At 39.5% G+C, this 23,256-nt stretch overlaps 1 protein-coding gene across 1 annotated transcript in view; it reads right to left on the bottom strand.

Moving 5' to 3' along the window:
* Positions 1–16,310, bottom strand: part of LOC127638756 (solute carrier organic anion transporter family member 1C1-like) — a 38,856-nt gene extending 22,546 nt beyond the window's left edge. The window contains exons 1-3 of the mRNA XM_052120470.1: positions 15,981–16,310; positions 13,228–13,380; positions 2,239–2,380 (exon numbers count right to left, since the gene is read on the bottom strand). Coding sequence (XP_051976430.1) covers positions 2,239–2,380; positions 13,228–13,365 — 280 coding nt within the window. The 5' untranslated portion in view covers positions 13,366–13,380; positions 15,981–16,310. The remainder of the gene's footprint in view (positions 1–2,238; positions 2,381–13,227; positions 13,381–15,980) is intronic.
* Between the last annotated feature and the right edge of the window lie 6,946 nt (positions 16,311–23,256).

The following is a 23,256-nucleotide window of genomic DNA, read 5'->3' as shown; positions in this document are numbered from 1 at the left end:
CTAGATTGCAACGGTGATCTTTAAACTTCAAAATGATTTTTTGGACACTACAATGATGGAAATAACAAGGTTTTTTTTAATGAATCTTACTTAAATTAATATCCTGGCATTTGAATAAATTAATCGTTTTATCATGTGATACCATTACTGTATCATGGTACCACCACCATTGCTACTTTATTGTAAGGGATAGCTCAAGAACCATCTTAAACAAACAAAACAAACATAAAATATAAAATATAAAATAATAATGTTTAAATAATACAATAAATATTATATGACATTAATATGAATTAAATAGTAATATATGACAATGATATAAATAAACATATTCAATAAATTAATAATGAATAAATAAGATTAAACATTGTTTATGTGTATTACACATATAATGTAATATTAAGATATTATTTGAAATTAATAGATATAATAATATATAAAAAAACATTATCAAATGAAATATTTACAAAAACTACCAAACAAATATACACACTTCTATGGCAACACATAGGAAAGCTTTTGCAATGGATTCAAATTTGTTGTGAAGTGACATTGTAGTTCTGCCTTTTCCAATAAAACATTTTCAATTTATTTCAACATTTATTTCATCATAAATGTTTCTTTTCCTGTTGTTGAACTCTGATCTGTTGGAATACTGCACTGCGTAGTAGATGTCAGCAGTAAATTGCATTACACATGTCAGTGTTGTAGTACTCGAGGCCAGGACCATATTTTCATGGACTTTGTTGATGCATGAAGAACCGGTTCTTGCCTATTTCAAAGCTTCCATCAATGACACCTATTGAAGACCATATTTTCATACACTTGGTCTTGTCATGGACTCATGAGCATTTGAAATCGTACTCAAACAAGCGTGGACTCAGACTACCCCGTGTGGAGTCGAGTCCTCAGAAAAATCTACGGGAAACCTTCAACTTATCTGACCAATTTTTTTGACTGACAATCAGTGAATACGATGTGTGTCCAGTGTTTCAGTCGACTGCATAGAATCAGAACTCGTGATGCCAGATTCATGAGTAAATGATTCTATAGAGTCAGTTCTTTTCAGAGAATTGGCCAAACAGGTTATAGCAAAAAGGTCTGAATCGATTCACTGTTCCGTTTGATTCGTTGGACTACTATGGGGCGGCTGTGGCTCAGGTGGTGGAGCGGGTCGGCCGCTAATCGCAGGGTTTGCGGTTCGAATCCTGGCCCACATGACTCCACGTGCTGAAGTGTCTTTGGGCAAGACATTGAACCCCAAGTTACTCCCAATGGCAGGCTAGCACCTTACATGAGTGTGAGTGTGTGTGTGTGAATGGGTGAATGGGACACAGTGTATAGTGCTTTGGTAACCTCGAAGGTTAAAAGGCGCTATATAAGTGCAGACCATTTACAATCTCACAGAATCATTTTCATCAGTTTCTCACTCAGCAAAACAGCATAAGGATATTTCAGAAAATGAAGACCATGCAAATTTTTGGATGGAGTGGTTATTTACCCACAATCATTTGAAAGAAAAGACTAAGTTTTTAAGAGGTAACATTGAGACACTTCAACTGGTGCTTTGTCATGTGAATAAGGGGCTGTTCACACCAAATGCATTTTTGCATCCATCCATCCATTCTGTTTTGGTTGGTTTTCTAGGTAAGCATCTTTGAGTGTGGGGACGTGGTCATGTGTCAGTCTGGGGAGAGAGAGCGGTAAGGCTTGTAGGTCACTCTATCTCCCTCTCTTTGGACACTCGGCATGCTTTTTATGTCTCCCTCCGCATCACTATAAAAGAAACAGGTGTTAGGGTTCATTATGAACCAGGTGACAAGCCTTACCGCTCTCTCTCTCTCTCCCGCAGACTGACACATGACCATCTCCCCATGCCACATATACTTTTAATACATTCATAAAGAATCTTGTCTCGGACTCTGTCTCGACTCGGCCCTTTCCGGTCTTGGTCTTGACTCAAACTCGACCCTCTTCTGGTCTCGGTCTTGACTTGAACTTGACCTATTCTGGACTCGGACTGGACTTGGACATGGAAGAGCTGGTCTTGACTACAACACTGACACATGTTGTGTCTCAATATTATTCTTCAAGTGTTAAGGAGCACTGCTGACTCCGTGAAAGGCTGCTGCCTCTTTTAGACGAGAGCCATAGCAACTGGTTGGCAGAGGTGATGGAGACCGAATCGCAGAGAAATCATGCCAAGGGTTTGTTGACGCATGAAGAACCGGTTCTTACCTATTTCAAAGCTGCCATCAATGACACCTATTAAGTAACTGGGGATGTCGAAGCGTCTTTCCAGCTGGGTTACTGTGCTTTTCATATAACTCCCGGATAATGCCTTGGCAAAATAGGTAAAGGACAAGGCCACAAGGAACATCTGTAATGAGAGAGACACAGAGAAAGAGAGATTTTATTCACAGGCACTTTTTCAGATGCAGAATGCACAACTTGCACTCTCCCTCATTAACCTATTTTTGGCCATGGAAGCATCTCTTCATTAATATGCATTTAAATCATAAGTGATGTAGAGATGGAGGGTGGGGGGCTGCATTTCTGGAACTGCATTGCCTTATGGGTAGTAGGGACAAAAAGCTGATTGGGGAGTTTGTCACCCTCCTGAGTGATGCTGCCGCTGCATAAAACCACACAGACTTAAGCCTCCATTTGAGCAGAACAACAGGAGAAATGAGTTGTTGTTGGTTTTGATGATGATATATTAGTGACACTTTTATTGTTTTGTTCCTGTTGCTGGGGTGTTTCCAGTCCAAAATCATCAGCATTCGCAGTACTTTTGCCTCAGCACAGCGGTGCATCTGCACTCTTGTGGGGTTTCCCACACACATCCACACCCACGGCATCTGAATTAATAATCAACGAAAAGGTGGAAAAAAGAAGGAGGGTGGAAAACCAAGGAAAATGAGAGAAGAGAAGAAAAAAAGAAAAGCTTTGATGATTTGATCTCAAGATATACCACCATCTTTTAACACACACTGTGTAAATTTTCTCAGTACAAAACAGAGAGAAAAAAGCTGAATCACTCTATAAAGACTTGAATAAAACTTCTGATAAAAAAATGATTGAATGGCTGCTCTGTGTTATCCTTTAGCAACATAAAAGCTCGTTTAAAAAACGGTTTTCATTTTAAAGCGCAAGACTAACCACACACTGTTTATTTTCAAGAAATTATTTTTGCCTTATTTTCAAATAAAAATATCGAAACATTCTTAAAATGTGATTTATTTACTTAAGCAGACGGGCATAGTATATTAAATATTGTTTTGAGAGAATTGAGATTTCTTCTTAAAACAAGAAAAAACTGTTTGCTAATGAGGCAAGAAAATTAAACTTAATTCAAAGGGAAAACAAGTTTATTTTTCTTACCCTATTGGCAGATTTATTTTCTTGTTTTAAGACTTAACAAGACTTAAAATCTTATGCCACTTTGCTTGACAAGTAAATCCCATTTTAAGAATGTGTAGATAATTTGACAGGAAAACAAGACAAAAATACTTGTCTTGAAAATCATTTTTTGCAGTGTACCTTTCATATTTTCCATTGGGATTTCATAAAATCCTTCATAAAACAGTTCTAAGCCATGAACCAAAACTACCAGTCCGAGGTGAATCACAACATATAAAGCTAAAGGTACAAGACTACTGTGTTCTTTCACAAGGGCATGAATTACAATCCTATTGGATTGTAATAAAGCATTGCGAATGACAAATGATGTAGGGACAATGGGGCTAAAGGCTCCCCTGGATAAAAGGCTTGTTTGATTTTATTTTCACCCAAAACACTAAATAGCAACAAAAACTCCCACAGCACATTCCTAAACACCTTGTCACTATGCAGTGCAAAATATTTCTGATCCATGAGATAATTTTGTGTAATGTCTAATGGTTGATTTTGAGAGCAATTTGATCTAATATTTAATCATGCCTTTAGGCAATTAGATTCTGATAGGATAATTGGCTAATTGGAGTAAATTGGAGGTGTACCTATGGGTGTATTTTAAGGCCAATCAGCCAAGACCTCAGAAAAAAAAAATTGTGGACCCCCACAAGTCTGGTTCATCCTTGGGAGCAATTTCCAAATGCCTGAAGTTACCACATTCATCTGTACAAACAATAGTACGCATGTATAAACACCATAGGTCCACACAGCCATCATACCACTCAGGAAGGAGACCCATTCTGTCTCCTAGAGATGAACATAGTTTGGTGCGAAAAGTGCAAATCAATCCCAGAACAAAGATGCTGGAGGAAACAGGCATACGAGTATCCATTTTCAGTAAAACGAGTCCTATATCGACATAACCTGAAAGGCTCCTCAGCAAGGAAGAAGCCACTGCTCTAAAACGGCATTATTAAGTTTACAGTTTGCAAGAGCATATGGGGACAATGATCTTACTTTTTGTAAGAAAAATTGAACTGTTTGGCCATAATGACCATTGTTATGTTTGGAGGAAATATGGTGAGGTTGCAAGCCAAAGAACACCATCCCAACTGTGAAGAATGGGGGAGGCAGCATAATGTTGTGGGGGTGCTTTGCTACAGGAGGGACTGGTGCACTTCACAAAATAGATGGCATCATGAGGAAGGAAAATTATGTGGAAATATTAAAACAACATCTCAAGACATCAGCCAGGAAGTTAAATATTGGTCGCAAATGGGTCTTCCAAATGGACAATGACCCCAAGCATACCTCCAAATTTGTGGTAAAATGTCTTAAGGACAACAAAGTCAAGGTATTGGAGTGGCCATCACAAAGCCCTGACCTCTGTAATGACACACCAACACGGGAGCTGAGATTAACACAGATGCATTAGTGTATTGCACTGAACACAGGAAAAGCAGGTAAGCCATGTGAGTATTTAGGTGGTGGTGGTGGTGTAGTGGTCTAAGCACATAACTGGTAATCTGGTAATCAGAAGGACGTTGGTTCTAGCCCCACAGCCACCACCATTGTGTCCTTGAGCAAGGCACTTAACTCCAGGTTGCTCCGGGGTGATTGTCCCTGTAATTAGTGCACTGTAAGTCACAGAGCGGGGACGGAGTTGGGATTCATGGGAGGCATCCACAGAGCAGGGACAGAGTCGGGAGGCCTGCGAGGGGGCCACAGAGTGGGGACGGGGTCGGGATGATTGGGAGGTGGCCACAGAGCGGGGACGGAGTCGGGAGGCCTGGGAAGCGGCCACAGAGCAGGGATGGGGTTGAGAGCCGTTAGTGACTTGGAACTGACCTCCATGGTCATGAGCACTGACGGTGACTAGAGAATGACCTCTGTGGTCGAGAGCACTGGCAGCGACTGGGGAATGACTACCGTGGTTGCAATCACTGGCAGTGACTGCGGAACAACCCTGTGGTCGTGAACACGGGCAGAGACTGGGGAACGACCTCTGTGGTCGTGATGCATGGGCAGGGACTCTGAAACGACCTCCGTGGTCTTGAACATGAGCAGAGACTGGAAAACAACGCTCATGACAACCAGAACTGAAAAAGCGTGTGCGAGCAATTAGACCTTCAATCCTGACTCAGTTACACCAGTTCTGTCTGGAGGAATGGGCCAAGATTCCGGCAACTTATTGTGAGAAGATTGTGGAGGGCTACCCAAAACATTTGACCCAAGTTAAACAATTTAAAGGCTACAAAATACTAAAGTGTTTGTAAACTTCTGATCCACTGGGAATGTGATGAAAGAAATAAAAGCTAAAATAAACAAGTCTCTCAACTATTATTCTGACATTTCACATTCTTAAAATAAAGTAGTGATCCTAACTGACCCAAGACAGGGAAATTTTTCTACAATTGAATGTCAGGAATTGTGAAGAAAGGAGTTTAAATGTATTTGGCTAAGGTGTATGTAAACGTCTGACTTCAACTGTATATATATATATATATATAATAACTGTCCAATACACAAAAGGATATTATTTGGAGTAAAAAGCCTCCCTTTTGCAGGTGCTAAAGGCCCCTATAAAACACATTGTTTTTATTAAGGGGGGAATAGATTTTTTATGAAGAATGTTCAGAATTGGCTCAATATCAAATGTGAATGAAATTACCTTTTCTGAAGGGATTATTTTGAATATGCATTATTAATTTATAATGTAATTTATTTACTTAATTTATTACTCAAAAAAGCATCTTGCTGTCTTTTTAGTATTTGTATAAGTTGAAAATGTGTACCCTCATAAGTAGTATGAGAGTGCAGAGAGAGCGTCTCTGCTGCATCATTCATAGTGCATCATTAAAGTGGGTGGAGAGTTGCTGCAGAGCTTGTTTGGCGTGCTTTGTTTGTTGGATTGGTGTATGGTTAACGCAGACTGATGGCTTCAACAGAAGCATGATTAATAACCTCAGACTTTTCGTTTGGTCTGTCTTTAAAGGTTTATAAGTTATCATTAAAAATAAATTCCACCATATGGAAAAGATGAATTGGATTTTTGCTTCTGGAACTAGACTCTGCACTCTATTACTGGCATTTCTGCATATGTATGGAGTTGACTTTGATAGTATGATGGTACATAGATGAAGCTGTTTTTGCACTGATCCCAGACTTACCATTTATTTGTTATGAATAATCTTATCTTATGGTTTGCATTTCAAGTTCAAGCAAATACAAAGATAAAATACTCAAATGAGAGCAAGTAAGATAACTATTATCTATATAACTAAGATTTATTAGTAATAAGCATTATTTAATTAACCTCATATTTTAATATAATATTTTAAAACATATTTTTTGTATATTTCCAGCAAAAAAAAGTGTGTATATATATATATATATATATATATATATATATATATATATATATATATATATATAAGCAATATCACACGAGCAAGAGTGCGAAATGGCCCTACATCAGCATTGCTGTGATTCGGCCGCAGGCTGAGTGCCGTAGGTAATCAAAGCAGTGCTGATTTAGGGCCATATTGCACGATTGTGAGTGTGATATTGCTTATATACAACAGTTCAATGAACAAGTAAATACATTTTTGGGGGGAAAAACTGAGTATGGTCATAAAAACGCATTTGTGCATGGAACTACTTTATTACACGACAGATCAGAATCTGCCGTTGCTGGTTAAAACCAAATGATGCATCCAAACCTCCGTTAGTAATTAAAAATGCCACTTTAGAAATAATATCACGGCTTGCGCTGTTTCAATCAAGTTATTGGAAAAGCAAGGATGGATGTGTGTGTGTGTGTGTGTGTGTGTGTGTGTGTGTGTGTGTGAGAGAGAGAGAGAGAGAGAGAGAGAGATGTAGCGTGTGCAATCACCTGTTGCCACACCCAAGCAGAGATGATGTCAGCTTTCTGAAGGTCAGCTTTCTCAGTGGTAAAATAGCCGTACAAGTGGGGGTATTCCTCTCTATTTCACGATAGTCATTCCCTATAGAAACAGCAATGTCCTCCACCATTTTAAACAGTATGTATCCAATGTGGAAACTCCAGTAAAAGGTAAGCACCTTGAGTTCTGTAATAAATCAGTCTGTTGTGTCTCTCAGCTGTGATGAGCCTTAATCCTGAAGTTGTTCATTTAAAGCCGTTTAAAGCTATTTCCTAGCATTAGTAATGTAGTTGTAATACGAGCGATCACAGAGCGCCGTTCTATGTAAACAATGCTTAACGGATTCACTTCATGTCACCAACTGGCTAATATTCCACAGAAAAATTATCTTTTGCCACCACCTGCTGGCTAACATATGTAATGTAAAAAAAAATATAGATGTAAACAGAGACACATAGCCTACATTAGCTCTTAACACATATGCACTACTCTTACACTTTTGTTTAGGGCGACGAACACAAGCGGGGTGATAAACACAGTGAAGCGTCCAAGTGCTGATGGTGTCAGACCATCAGTGCTCATGGAACGTCTCTCGTCCAATCAGATTCGAGGACTGGAACTAACTGTATATATATAATATTTATCTCGTTTATATAAAATGATTTGGGCTTAATGCGTTAATTTAGTGCGATTCATTACACAATAAAGTGTCCCAATTGAGTATTTTTATGTAAATTCCTATTTTCTTTATTTTATTTTATTATGTAAATCAGCTTTGCCTGCCTTAATGTACAGCACTTTGGTGTACGCTATAGTTTTTAAAGTGCTTTATAAATAAAATTTAATTGAAAAAATACAACTTTGAAAGAATTAACTCAATAAAGCATACGTATGTAAATTCTGTAATAAAAGAATCTATTTTCTTACCATAAGAGCTTTTCAAGCTTGAAGTACATGTAACTTCATGTTTTTACAAGCCACGACAGCAGTGGGCAGTCAGTGCGCCTCAATAAACCTCACAAGCAGTGCACCCACAGAACGAGAGCTGCTCTCACAGGATGCATTATTAACAGCTGGACGAAACACAATAGAATGCATCTCGAGACGTGACTCCCTAAAATATGTGCCGTTTCTTACGCTAAAAACAAGTGATGCACAATCTGGTGCACATGTAAATAGACAATTAAAAAAAGAGCAGACGGAATGCAAGAATGCAAAATGGATTGATGTTGACTGTATCTTTATGTTTAATGATATGGGAATATGGGAATTATTACATATAATTTACATTGCATTATCTTGCTTTGGAGGCATTTCTCAGCAAATATTGATATGCAAATAAATTGTGATTAATTAAGCAGCATGCCATGTACTTCATTTGAATAAAATTGTTAAACGTTTGACAGCCCTAAACTGTCATACTTCTCACCACTAATTTAATTGTGACTCTGTGGTATCCCCTGGCAACAAAAAAGCTCTTTTTGAACTGGTTTTATTACTGGTTTCCAAGCATACAGTACATATGGAGCACTTCATTTGAATAGTAGGTGTACAGAAAATAGTGCTAAAAGTAATAAAAAATTCCTGAGCAAATGTCGACGGTATCCACGACTAGACAGGGACATCGGCCAAGAGATTCAAACTCTTACTATCATGAAGGGGGAGTGTTGGGGGAGGCTGCACACACGTCCTAGTGGCTGTCACCGACTTCAAATCTTTATAAATGAATGACTGCTCTGTCAATACAGTGGCACGTCCTCTCTTCTCCTTGGAGCACAACTTAGATCACACTACATGTGGGCACAGTAATCTGAGCGGCTGCCAACAGCAACACGTGCCCGTGATAGCCTTGGGGCTAATTTTTGGCTGTTAAAACAGTCCAGAGATTTCTTCACTCAAGAGCACATGGGTCTCTTCACGCGCTCATAAATTTCCCAAGCATGCACGTGATCACCCGTCAGCACTGACGAAACATCTATAGTTTAGACTTCAGAGCTCTGGGATTTCAGAAAAACAACTGAGTTTGTAGGTCAACACCATCATATTATAGAAGTTTGCCAAATGATTCCATAATTCATTCAAAAATGTTTTTAAATCGGTCAGATGTAGGTGAATTACTAGCTAAAGAACTGAAAATATAATATGTGTTTATGCCTATCACTCAATATCCTTACAATTTATGTGACAGAGTTGGCATATTGTGTCTGACTTGATAAAGATTTTCTCTCTCTCTCTCTCTCTCTCTCTCTCTCTCTCTCTCTCAGTATATATATATATATATATATATATATATATATATATATATATATACACACACACACACACACACACACACACACACACACACACACACACACTGGCAGCCAAATGTTTGGAATAAAGTAAAGACCTTGCTTAATGGAAAGAAACTGTTAATTTTATTCACTAAAGTGGCATTTAACTGATCACAATGTACAGTCAGTACTTTAATAACGTGAAAAATTAAACTACTTCAAAGAGTTCTAATCAAAAAAATTATCTACGTGCAGCAATGACAGCTTTTCAGATCGTTGGCATTCTAGCTGTCATTTATTCCAGATACTCATGTGACATTTTACACTACGCACTTGCCATAGATGTGGCTGTCTTGTCGGGCACTTCTCACGCACCTTACAGTCTAGCTGATCCCACAAAAGCTCAATGGGGTTCAGATCCATAACACTTTTTTCCAATTATCTGTTGTCGAATGTCTGTGTTTCTTTGCCCACTCCAACCTTTTCTTTATGTTTTTCTGTTTCAAAAGCAGCTTTTTTTGCAAATCTTCCCATAAGTCCTGCACCCCTGAGTCTTCTCTTTACTGTTGTACATGAAACTGGTGTTTAGCAGGTAGAATTCAATGAAGCTGTCAGCGGAGGACATGTGAGGCGTCTATTTCTCAAACTAGAGACTCTGATGTACTTATCCTCTTGTTTAGTTGCACATCTGGTCTTCCACATCTCTTTCTGTCCTTGTTAGAGACAGTTGTCCTTTATCTTTGAAGACTGTAGTGTACACCTTTGTATGACATCTTCAGTTTTTTGGCAATTTCAAGCATTCCTCAAAACAATGATTGACTGACGAGTTCCTAGAGAAAGCTGTTTCTTTTTTTGCCATTTTTGACCTTATATTGATCTTAAGACATGCCCGTCTATTGCAACTCAAAAAAACTAAAACAAAGACAATGTTAAGCTTCATTTAATGAACCAAATTGCTTTCAACTGTGTTTGATATAATGGCAAGTGATTTTCTAGAACCAAATTAGCAATTTAGCATGATTACTCAAGGATAGGGTGAAAAATGACTTTTTTTCAAATAGTGATGTTGCTGTTTTTTATATCAGTGATGTTCTGACTGTACTTTGTGATAAGTTGAATGCCACTTTGGTGAATTAAAGTACCAATTTCCTTCAGAAACACAGAATCTGTACATTATTCCAAACATTTGGCCACCAGTGTATATATATATGAATTATTGAGTTGTTTTAGGTGAGTGGTTTAAGATGTTACATTTTGATGCAATAAAATATAATTCCACATTTGTGTTAAGAACTTTATAATGACATTCAAATCATGTCTGATTCATTACAGAGTAAACTACATCAGTAAACTACAAAAACTAAATCCTTAAAAAAGCCTGGACCTCAGAATCTGTAATAAACTGTTATTTTGGTGAATATACGGCTGGCACATTTAATGTCAAAAATTATTTTTTGATTGACAGTGATTGCACTTAATTTATTATTATTGTTTAGCCTGTACGGCTAGCACACCATTTGAAACCATTATAATCGGCTTTGGTTTTGCTATAAAGGTCTGAATGCGTACAATTACAATACCTTCATTCATCAGATTAAACTGTGTTCCTGAAACAGATCATTTCTAAGATCAGACCTCTGGCTAAAGCAAAGAATTTGGAAATCAGAATAGGCCTCCGTTAAGATTAATTGGAGGATTATAATCAGGACACATCTAAGAGTAATTCACCGAATGCCTGCGTGGTCTCTTTTCTTAGAAATGGCCCTTTCATTATGTTTCCGTGTTATGTTTCCCTTTCGCTAAGTTTCTAAGCTGCTTATACACTGTTGTCTCATGCAAATTTAATCCCAAGCAAAAACAAGTTTAAATTCAGATCTCATGTGCTAAATCTGAAAGTGCAGAAAGACATTTTTGTCACTAATTAAGTGTTGAGCCTTTAGAAGTCTTTTATATGGCTAGTCGGTGAACTCAAAATCCCCGGCAGCAAGAATTCTCTCTGAACACAGGAACACTCTCTAGTCATTCACATTATAGAGTCCTAGAGGGGCGATGGTTCGATTCCCAATGCAAGTCAGCTGATAACGTCTTCTGCTTTTGATGTTATGTTCTTTAAAAAGGCATTTAACCCCTAGTTGCCCCAAGGGAGGTGGGGTGGGGGTGGGGGGGCAGAATGGGTGAAACCCCACCCTAACCCCTCTCCTTTGATTTTATGTACTATATAAAGACTCTCTTGCTTGTGATAGTTTTGTTAACTGCCACATACACAACTGTATTAGAAATAAAGATTTTAAATAATCCAAACAATCGTTCTGTAGCTATTGCAAACAAAAATAAACCAAACCACTGTCCTGATTTAGCTATGTTTTAGCCTTTTTTTGGATAGGCTTTTCTTAGTTAGCTACATATCATTTTTTTCCTCCCCAAGTTGGAATGGACAATTCCCAATGCACTCTAAGTCCTCGTGGTGGCATAGTGCCTCGCCTCAATCCGGGTGGCGGAGGACGAATCTCAGTTGCCTCCGCATCTGAGACATCATTGCACGCATCTTTTCACAGGGCTTGTTCAGTGTGTTACCGCGGAGACGTAGTGCGTGTGGCTCCAACCAGGTCACCTAAGCAACCAAATTGGCCTGGTTGCTAGGGAGGGTAGAGTCACATGGGATAACCTACTCTTTGTCGCTATAATGTGGTTCTTGCTCTTGGTGGGGCTTGTGGTGAGTTGTGCGTGGATGCCGCGGATAATAGCGTGAAGACTCCACATACGCTACTCAACGTAACGTGCTCAACAAGCCACATGATAAGATGTGCGGATTGACGGTCTCAGATGCGGAGGCAACTGAGATTCGTCCTCCGCCACTCGGATTGATGCAAGTCACTACGCCACCACGAGGACTTAAAGCGGATTGGGAATTGGGCATTCCAAATTGGGGAGAAAAGGGGAGAAAAAACCCCCCAAAACAAACAAAAAAAAAGACAAATAAATAATGCATAAATCTTAAAATGATTTTTTGAAAATAATTTTGAAGGGATTTTAGTGATTTCAACTTAATTCAACTACTTTTTTTTAATAAAAAGACAAGCCCTTCAATAGGTCATGCCTCAACTTCCTGTTTCCAGATTCATTTATTAACCACAACTAAGAGATCCTCTGTTAGCATATGTGATTAGCACTGTATGCTTTCAAATTGAGCTTGAGCAAACCTCTACTGTACATTATACCTCACAATACCTCCAATGATGCACATGACTGTGTGTCTTATAAAGAGAGTTTCCATTGCTGAATGGATCTTCTGTGGCCACTGTCATAAAACAACAGTTGAGTGTCGTGACAAAGGGACTGCTGAGCATGTCTCTCTCATTATTTACATCGTTAGCCATAATCAACTCGTCAGGAGTACCGACTCAAAGCCTTCTCTGTTCTCCACACTCAGCTCTTTAGAAGAAGATTCCACCACAAACTGAAGCTAAATCTTGTTTTGACCTGATGACGTCACAGCGCCTGTTGACCATAAACCAATGGTCCTGCAAGTTCCCGAGCACACATTTCCTCTCCTTCAGGCAACGCCATGCTGCATGCTGCTGGTTGTATTTATAATATGACAATTGAGACCACCAGAGAATAAAGCTCCTAGAGGTGTTAGAGTAAACATGTACCTTCAGGCTTGAGAAGCAGCCCCTCGGTGAGTTAGGGCCATTCTCCGGTGACTGTCTCTCCTTGTTTGGCATATCCATCCTCCACAAAAAAATCTCGTTTTTCTTGGGCGACGTTTCCCTAATGCAATTTCTTGGCATTTATGCATGCACCCCCTGCAAGAAAGACAATTCGACTATATGAATCATTTCTCCATATATATATATAATCCATAACGTGCTTTTAACAAGAATATGGTTTTATTTTTACATGGTTTAAATAAAATTTGAGAAGACAGCATGCATTTGATACAGAGTTTAACGTAAGAGCTAAACATAACATTAGGGGAAAAAAATGCAATTCTTATAGACTGATCTAAGCGACAACACTAAAAATAGCAGCAGACACATCATCTCCCAGGAGAAATGTGCAACTATCTGCGGGAAGCATTTCCTCATCTCATACAGAATATAACATTCTGAGAACAAGATTTAAAGGTTTGAATTGTGTTTTAAATGTCAAAGCACCCTCAAACAAATATTAGCGCACCCTCGATTGAATGTGTAAGCCTAATAATAGCCTACTATACACTGGCAAAGTAGATTTTCTTAAATCCCAGAAAATACAAACTGTACACAAAATCCCTGCATCAAAACTAATAAACGTGTATTACTTTGCAAATCAGTGTCCTAATTTGCAACACAGCCTTCTGCTTTCAATGTACACATACTTATTTAATTGGTAACTATCTCCGCTCATGCTTACAGAATTCATTGTGGAATTATCGCACTCAATCCACCACCTGCTGCATCTGATTTCTGCTCCGAGATAAGGCGGACCATATCTGCTGGTCTAGGATCAGTATCCCAAAGCCAAATCCATACATTAACTATGAGTGAAAAGAGACTTTAGATCAGTGGTTCGGGTAACATCTTTCTTCGCTTGCTGCAATCAGCAAGCATTGATCCAACAAAGAAACCGAAATTGTTTATCGTAAAAAAGTTAACATAATTTCCTTAAAATGAAACTGAAATGTGTTAATATCATGCTTTTTGATGATGTGGCCATGTTGAGCAAACTGTATATGTTGACATCTGTTATTTAGCCCGCTTCTACAAGGTGGGCCAAAACACTTTAGAGTTGTTTGAATGCGCAGCCTTTGAAGATATGGTGACCACTTCCCTTTTAAAAGTTGTTGAGCCTATTTATTTTGCAATACAAACTATGCATGGTTTTATAGTCAGTAAAATTTTTCTTTGCATTTAAAATTGCTTTTCTCCATAAGACCAGACCCGCAACCCATTTTGGTTCGTAACCCACCAGTTGAGAACCGCTGCGTTATACATTTCTTTACATATGTCTTATAAGACACTTCTATGAGAGACTCCAAGGTCTCTTGTTAAGCAGCTAACTTAGCTATTCAAGCTCTGATTGTACATTCTGATTGAACTTGATGAGTCCTTGAGCACATCCTGTGCATTTAATGAAACATCAACTGAACTATAAATCTTAGAGCCTGACACAAATTCTTCAATCATTGGACATCATTAGGGTCCAAATGTCTCAGACCTCTGGTAATGCTTCTATTGGTCATTTGTCTAATTCATGTTATCCAGCACAATCTGAGAATGAGCATCTTGTGTGCTTCAATGAAAGCAAGGAAATCTGACATGGACAATGACTCAAAATTGTGTACATTTGATAAATGACTGAAAAACAGCAGATCATTTGACATATTTCTTCCACATTTTATGTCCTAAAACATTTTGTTTTATTTTTCAGTTTTAAATGTAACCCCAGATTTCCAATGTTGTTGCAGACTTTTGGACGCCTGTATAAAGCATGCAACTTAATGTTGGTATATTGCATTCTTCATCACAGCTTGCGTGTACAGTTACTAATTAGTAATTAAGCAGATGCATTTTCTTCAAAGTCTCAAGACATACAGTATTACTGGTTTGGTCCCTCTGGAATAACCTTAGGTTAAGTATATAGCTCAAGGACACAATTGTGATGTGCATAACTCTTCTAGTGGTTTAAACCCACAACCCTTCAGCCCAGACCCTTAACCACTGCACCACAGCACTAGATCAAACTAATAACACTATTTAGAATAAATGCATTGCTTCAGTCACAGCTATCTTGAAAGCGCATGCTCATATCTTACAACACCAATGATATGATGAAGCAGGTAAAACAGTCTGCGGTTTAGTGAACTGATGTGGATGAGTAGTCATGACAACCAGAGCTCGTGCGCAAGTGCGTCTAATTAACAAGCAGCGCAAATGAACCCACGCCGAACCCACGAGTGACAAATCCACAGAAAAAACAACAACAAACAGACAGTCTGAGACTAAATGCTTTGCATTTACTAACTCTGCTGTATCTCAGCATTAAAACGCAATGAAGCGCTGGATGAGCATGCATAATAGAACCGACGATGTAAAACAGTAGTTATGATTATTATTCTGGCATTGGCGCGGTAATTATAATGCGCAATAAGTCACAATCATCACAACTAATCCAGTAAACAGCACAAACACACCACACTTCTCATGCAGACCTACTTTTAATGAGCAGATGTTGAGTTTTTCGTCTTCTAAAACACACGCACACATAGAGAGTCGCGCTCTGCCAGACCGATTTTAAATCATGTCATGTCTGTGCGCACGCAATGCATATCCATAAATTTGTAAGCACGAGATGAAATAGGTCAAAATGTCTAACGCTTGTCTCTGTGTTGCCATAGATAGAAGAACAGCTGTAATATACTCACCAAACCCTTTAGTTTATACACGATTCACGTCCTTGCCTTGTCTTCTCTTGGCTGTTATACAATCTATGGATATGTAAGTATCCCCAGTGGTCAAGTATGAGTGTGTGTGGAGCAGATCATATGTGTCAGATGGTTTTCAGGGGGAAAGAAACTTCCCACGGCTTGCTGGAGACGAGGAAAGGCACTTGGTTCTGGACGTGTTGCCAACGACGCAACTCACATCCGATCTTTTGCGTTTTCGACTCGATGTTTCCAAATAGTTAAATATTTTTGACGTCAGAATTGTCGGTTTTAACAAGCCTTTTCCTGAGTGGTGGAAAACAATTTCTTCTGCTTGGAGCTGTTGGATGGATTGAGCAGAAGCACGTGATGATCGCGCAGAGCTGAAGGGTCCCTAGATGGAGCCACTATTGATCCGATCTTGCACGCTGGTCATTTCATCACTCTTGACTCTGTTATTTAAATGAGACAGTAACACTTTATAATAACTTTAGTTTATGTGTCTTTAACAAACATGAGATAATCATTACAGATCATTAGTTCAGATAGTGCCCGGGGCAAGTTGTCACACTGGTTGCATGGTTGCACAAATGTGTTTTCTCTTAGTGCTTGTGTGTGTTGGTTTGATATCAGAACTGTCTTGTATTTGTGTACTTCCGTGAATTCTGTCTTCCAAACTAAAATTAAATTATCATATTTTTTTTAATAGCCCTTGGGTAAACAAGTGAACACAATAAAGCCACACTGGGTAAATTTAGATTTGAACTATGTTTTCCTCTCACCAGAACGTTTAGGTTGCGGCAATCCATCCATCCATCTTCAACCGCTTATCCGAAGTCGGGTCGCTGGGGCAGCTGCTCCAGCAGGGGGCCCCAATTCCCTATCCCGAGCCACATTAACCAACTCTGACTGGGGGACCCCGAGGCGTTCCCAGGCCAGTGTGGAGATGTAATCTCTCCACCTAGTCCTGGGTCTTCCCCGAGGCCTCCTCCCAGCTGGACGTGCCTGAAACACCTCCCTAGGGAGGCGTCCAGGGGGGCATCCTTACCAGATGCCCAAACCACCTCAACTGACTCCTTTCGACGCAAAGGAGCAGCGGCTCTACTCCGAGCTCCTCACGGATGACTGAGCTCCTCACCCTATCTCTAAGGGAGAAGCCCGCCACCCTTCTGAGGAAGCCCATTTCGGCCGCTTGTACTCGCGACCTAGTTCTTTCGGTCATGACCCAGCCTTCATGACCATAGGTGAGTGTAGGAACAAAAACTGACCGGTAGATCGAGAGCTTTGCCTTTCGGCTCAGCTCTCTTTTCGTGACAACGGTACGATAGAGCGAGTGCAATACCGCCCCCGCTGCCCCGATTCTCCGGCCAACCTCCCGCTCCATTGTCCCCTCACTCGTGAACAAGACCCCGAGGTACTTGAACTCCTTCACTTAGGGCAAAACCTCATTCCCTACCTGGAGTACACTCTCCATCGGTTTCCTGCTGAGGTTGCGGCAAGTTGTTTTAAATTATGTAATTTAATAAAAATAGTTAATTAAAATATTTGTTTTTATATTTTTGTATGTTATCTTTTTTCATTTTTGCTGTTTTATTAATCATTTTGTGCTTTATAATAGTTTCAGTGTTTATTTTGAGTGAAAAGTCCCTGTGACAACATACCCCATTTAGTGTGTCAACCAGAGTCATAAATTAACTCTGGGGCAAAACGTCACAGAAAGTGACAAAAATGCGATGTATTTCTTAATATAGTATTCTAGGCCTAGCTGGACAAATGACTGCATCAAACATAACATATCAATATTCAGATAGGAAATGTACATTCATAAATTGTTTTACATACTTTTATATGCTAAGAAAACATATGCCCACATTAGGGGAAATAATGCCCCTGAATATCTAGGCTGCAATATTGCTCATTAATGAAAAAGATAATTTCTGACACACTGGTGTCAACATGCCCCACTATAGCAAATGACTATAATAATTACTATTACATCATGTAATGTGATTAACACTGTACTGTATTCTAACAAGTTGTAAAATGGCATATTCTTAAATTGTAAGGCCAGTCTCCCTTGGAATAAGATGCATGTAAAATGTACATTATTAGCATTCAGGAGTCATTTGTTTACAGAGATAAGTTAGTTACTTGAGCATCCAAGCACATGAAAGGAAAACAATGGCTGCAAATCAAAGGTGACGTCAGTGTGAAAGACAGAGAGATTCTTTCAATGCCAAAGCAAAATGTCAAACTATCAGTGCAAATCAGTCTTTTCTGAAGACCTGCATTTATCTGCCCCCTGTTTCCATCCAACTGTCCACACCACCAGCTACGACTTCCAAAGATAAACATTTCAGAAAGAAATGGTTGGCCTTTACATATACACATGCACTCAAACGGATCATATTCATTTAACGCCAGAAGATGTTGTTCCATCACATTTGCAGCTACATTTCTTAGATGTTTAAGGATATAGTTATGCATTTAATAGGATGGCATTTATTCAATTTTACAGACAATATGGAATCGTCAACAGGTTTTCAGGGAAGGGTGCAAAGACGCAAGACAATCAAAATGTCCTTGTTTCCATGGAGATGACCAAGCAATAATATGACAGTTGTGGCAACCTTCTGACTGTGGATTATACACATCCTATTCTTGCTGATATGTGGCTTGTCCATGTAGACTCGAAAGGTACCCAAAGGATAAACCCATTATTGCACAAAACAGCCAATATTTCTGATTGAAGATTAGAGACCATGCTGAATTTATTCACATGAAGCATTATGGAATTAACTGTATCACCGTTCCTCAAATTTATAACTGATCACTTTTCTGCAAACAGAAAATAAAAAGACTGCATGAATAAACTTAGTCAAAATAGGTCCTCGGATCCCTTCTGACCACATACTGCATATTATAAATCATATGCAAATACGCACACAGTATATCTAAGCATCTTGAAATGGCTGTAATGGGCAAAAGAAAACAACAACTCTAACACATTCCCCTTAAGGAATATTTGCAGGAATATATCAAATAGATAATAATTTCTGTGAATGACTCATATGGTGTAATTAATATATGCGCTGCTGTTTAATTTAGGTGTCTGGAGTATGGGCTAAAATCACACAAATTTACGTCAACACCAGATTCAGTATTCTCTTTAAACAGACATGACACAAACTGGTGCTTTTTAGTAGTTTTCCTCACTGTTTTAGCCATTTTAAGTAGACGCTTGTCTCCAAATGAGTTTCCAGCATTAGTAATCACTTGCTGGTTTTGGTTTGAGGATATATGGCAGAATTCTTGGCCTGCTATTTGTAATAGGATTTTGCTAATCCATTCCCGCTCGTTGCACTGGTCCTTCGAACAAACAGCTACTTCAAGTCTATATTCTTGACATGGCCTGTTATAACTGGGTTAACCCATTTACGGTATCAATTCTACATGATGAAACAAGTAAAGGATAATCTATGACGTTAGAATAATAATTACAGCCATATAAATGGATAATGTGCTAATTGTTGTGACTAAGAGTTTAACTCTTGCATCAGAGGAAAATGAATGGGCTCTTTTGATGTAAATGTAAGGTAACCATGGCAGTGCAATCTGAAGGCATTTGTATTGGTGTTATCTCAACAACCAAAAACACTCTGAGGAGATCGAAGAAAAATCACGCTCTTTAGTCTTGTCTTTGTTCAATCCACAACAACCTGACAGTCCTTGTACTGACTGTGTTCCTCAGACTACAGAGAAACAGTGTACCACTGTTTGCATTTGAGGGCCACGTATGTCATTACCAGACATGCTGAAAGTCTCTTTGTGCGCTAAAGTTTAATCTTAACATCCGACTCTTGTCTGATGTGGCTGACAAGATTGTCTTGAACGAATACCAATTAAATTGAATGTCTGTGAGTTATCCCTGCAAGGCATGTCTTTCAAAAATTATACAGCTTGTTTTCCTTGAAAGTCACATTTATATAAAAGCCATGGGGACTGCTCAAGCTGAACTACAAGGAAACATGTTTCCTAGTGAATGTCACCTGTATCTAGACTGCCTAGAACAATTGTGATTAGTTCAATCTTGATTACCTTTCAAAGACAGCCCAATATATTACCTTTGGACAATGAAACGGTGGGGCAAAGTTTAATACTTACCGTACGCTTAGAGGTTTGTTCTTATCCCTAACTCTAAATTTGACCAATTGTAATAGTGTTCCATCCATCCATCCATCCATCCACCCATCCATCCATTCATCCACCCACCCACCCATCCATCCATCCATTCATCCATCCACCCCCTCTCTCTCTGCAGATAAACAGTCATATCAGTAACCTTATAAAAACTCTTTTATTCTATGTGGGGTGGGGGCGCCTCATGGGGTCTGCCATGTTAACATCACCTGACCAGCTGAATACTACTCGCTTAATCTCAGTAACTGCCCTATCATTGGACACTTTCATTTATGGATTAAATTAATCCTGATTTAGTGAGCATAGTGAATTTCTACAATGGCATTGTTAAATGAAAATTACTGTGTTGCAATTATGCAGCATCCAGGCCACTAGGTGTCACTGTAAGCCACACTTTGACATACTTCAAAAATGACTGAGTGCACCTTTAAGTCTTAAGGAACACAGAAAAACTTCTCTTCACACATGTGTGCATGCGAGAATGTTTTGTTCACATAAGCTCAATAGTACAGCTCTACGACACCATTAGGAATATCATAAAATAGCATACATAAATTATTGATTGACTTTAGTTTCTTTATATATTTTTGAGGCATCAATACTGACATCAGCCCATCTTAATTAAAAGCTTCAAGACAGTGATTCATCTCTCATCTAGAAGCCCTCCACTGCTTCGCTGTCGACAATGAGAAGACTCCCCACTCCCCTGCAGTGCTCCGTCGAACATCACTTCACCTTGCCGCTTGATGCTTCGCTGGTGAACGGGCCGCTTCAGCATCCTGATTCCCTACAGCGCTTCGGCAGGAGTTGTGTATCCTTATAAGCAATTGTTATAGAGGAACCTACACAATCTCTCCTTGATGAATGGTTACTGAAGTTCGGACGCCGTCAAGCTAACACGTCCTGCAGATCTGCCCTGTTCTTCCCTGAAGTTCATAACAAACTGTCAAAATCCTGGTGCGTGCCCTATTCAGCTCGCCGTTATGCTCAACTACCACCTGAGGAGGAGGCGGTAGCTGCACATATCTGCCCGGCATGAAATCACGCCCCATTCATCCCTCCAAGCTGTATCGACTGGCGTATGCACTGGCTGGAAGAGCATACTCAGCAGCGGGCCAAGCTGGTTCAGCACACCACGTGATGGTGGTGGTCCAGGCCTTTCAAGCAAAGCTCCTCAAGCAAATGGACGAGCAAGGCTACGATCCAGAGACCTTCAAAGAGCTCCGTGCCGCTACAGTCTTAGCGCTGCATGCCATGAAAATCACTGCACAGGCCATTGGCAAGTCAATGAGCAACCTGGCAGTTCTGGATCGTCACACCTGGCTGACCCTCATTGAAATGCATGACAAGGAAAAAGCTGCTCTGTTGGATGCTCCAGTGTCTCCAGCCAGCCACTTCATCTGCTCCGTGGATACGTTTGCCGAGCGTTACGTCGCGACTCACTAGCAGGCTATGAGACACTTTATGCCGAAATGGAGTAATATATCACAGCTGGTTCGCTCTCACTCTGTTTCGAGCCAGCGCACGGCCAAAAGCACCATCCCCGCTGCCTCAGCGCACCCACCTGCCACCGTTGCAGCTTGAACGCATTGTCAAATGTGTCAAGTGAGTCATAAGGGAATATCTCAGTTACGTACGTAACCTCGGTTCTCTGAGATAAAGGGAACGAGACATTGCAAATGCTGGCCGCACTACAAGTCTAAGAGTTCTTTAAAATACCAGCAATGCGCCCTTTGACACTCAGTCAGAAAATTCTGAGGAATGGTGTTTGCGCACCTGCTTTTACAGCAGACAGCTTCGTGCCTAAAAGGGTGGGCCTTAAACACCATAGATGATATTAGAATATTGGGATTATTGTAGAGAGTTTTCAACTAGGTCATGTGGAAGGACAGAATGCAATGTCTCGTTCCCTTCGTCTCAGGGAAATGAGGTTACGTATCTAACCGAGACATTTTGTGATGACTCGAGCGAAAACCAGGTTTGCGCACCTTTCATATGAGATGTAGAAGCATATTTAGTGCGTATAAAGCTCAGAAGAAAGAAGAATATTGAATTTGCAGGAAAAGCACTTCAATAACCAACATTACTTAACTCCCACTTCTGTTCCACTCAAACACCTGCGATTCCAGACAAAAACACCTGGGGCACATTTTGACCTAGCGACACCATGTAAACAAGGCTTAACGAGATTCTGCAGGTATCGTGAGAATCCCCTTTTGCAAAAATGTCACGCCCCTCATAGATTTTGATTGGTTTTACCACTGATTAAGACATTTTTTATTGCCTAAAAGTGCTGGGTCAAATGCCAGCCTACCCCCATTGCTCCGGCAGCCCTTTTGAATCAAAAGGTTACACAAGGTCGCCAGGTCGTCTCCTTCTGTACAATGCAGTGAGATCTGTAAGTATGAATTACAAATACCACAAGCTTTAGGAAATGCATGCGGATGCCAGGGACTGCACTAATCTCATTCTATGTCTAAAAAGCTGATTCAGAACACTGTCGCTGTCGGCAGTAAAATCTATGGTTTTAGACAAATCCTCCACTAATGAGTTCAAAGCAACATGTCCCTCAAGCCATGCTCATAATCCACTTACATAAGTGTCCCTTTTCTGGGGTCTTAAAGAATACAACCAAACAATGTGCCAAATAACCATTATATTTTAACCCTAGCACAAACTAAAATGTCTAACTCTATTCTTTATAGCACTAGTTGGCCTTTAATTGAGCTATAACACATTTGTTTTCTCTGATTTTCCGTGCATTCCTGCTAAATTGAATAGGAATTTACCATGAAGATGGCGTGGGATCCTACCTTATCGTTGGTTGAGACATCATCTGTGATCAAGACAAAAATGTGTACAATTGTATAATGCTGCAAATGACATGACAATTGTCATTTTCTATCCCAATAACCCTCTGTCTCAAATTATTTAGCTGGAAAAAACGTCACATTATTTAGTCTTGATTTGAATTAGAGGTGAAAACTCAAATCAATGAATCACAAGAGATGAGGCAAGAAAATAAATAATAAATGAAAAACACAGACACATTAAATACTACAGTATTAAACTGTAT

The sequence above is a fragment of the Xyrauchen texanus genome, chromosome 47 (assembly GCF_025860055.1).
Source record: "Xyrauchen texanus isolate HMW12.3.18 chromosome 47, RBS_HiC_50CHRs, whole genome shotgun sequence".
Taxonomy (NCBI): domain Eukaryota; kingdom Metazoa; phylum Chordata; class Actinopteri; order Cypriniformes; family Catostomidae; genus Xyrauchen; species Xyrauchen texanus.
This window is presented reverse-complemented; position numbering and strand designations above follow the sequence as displayed.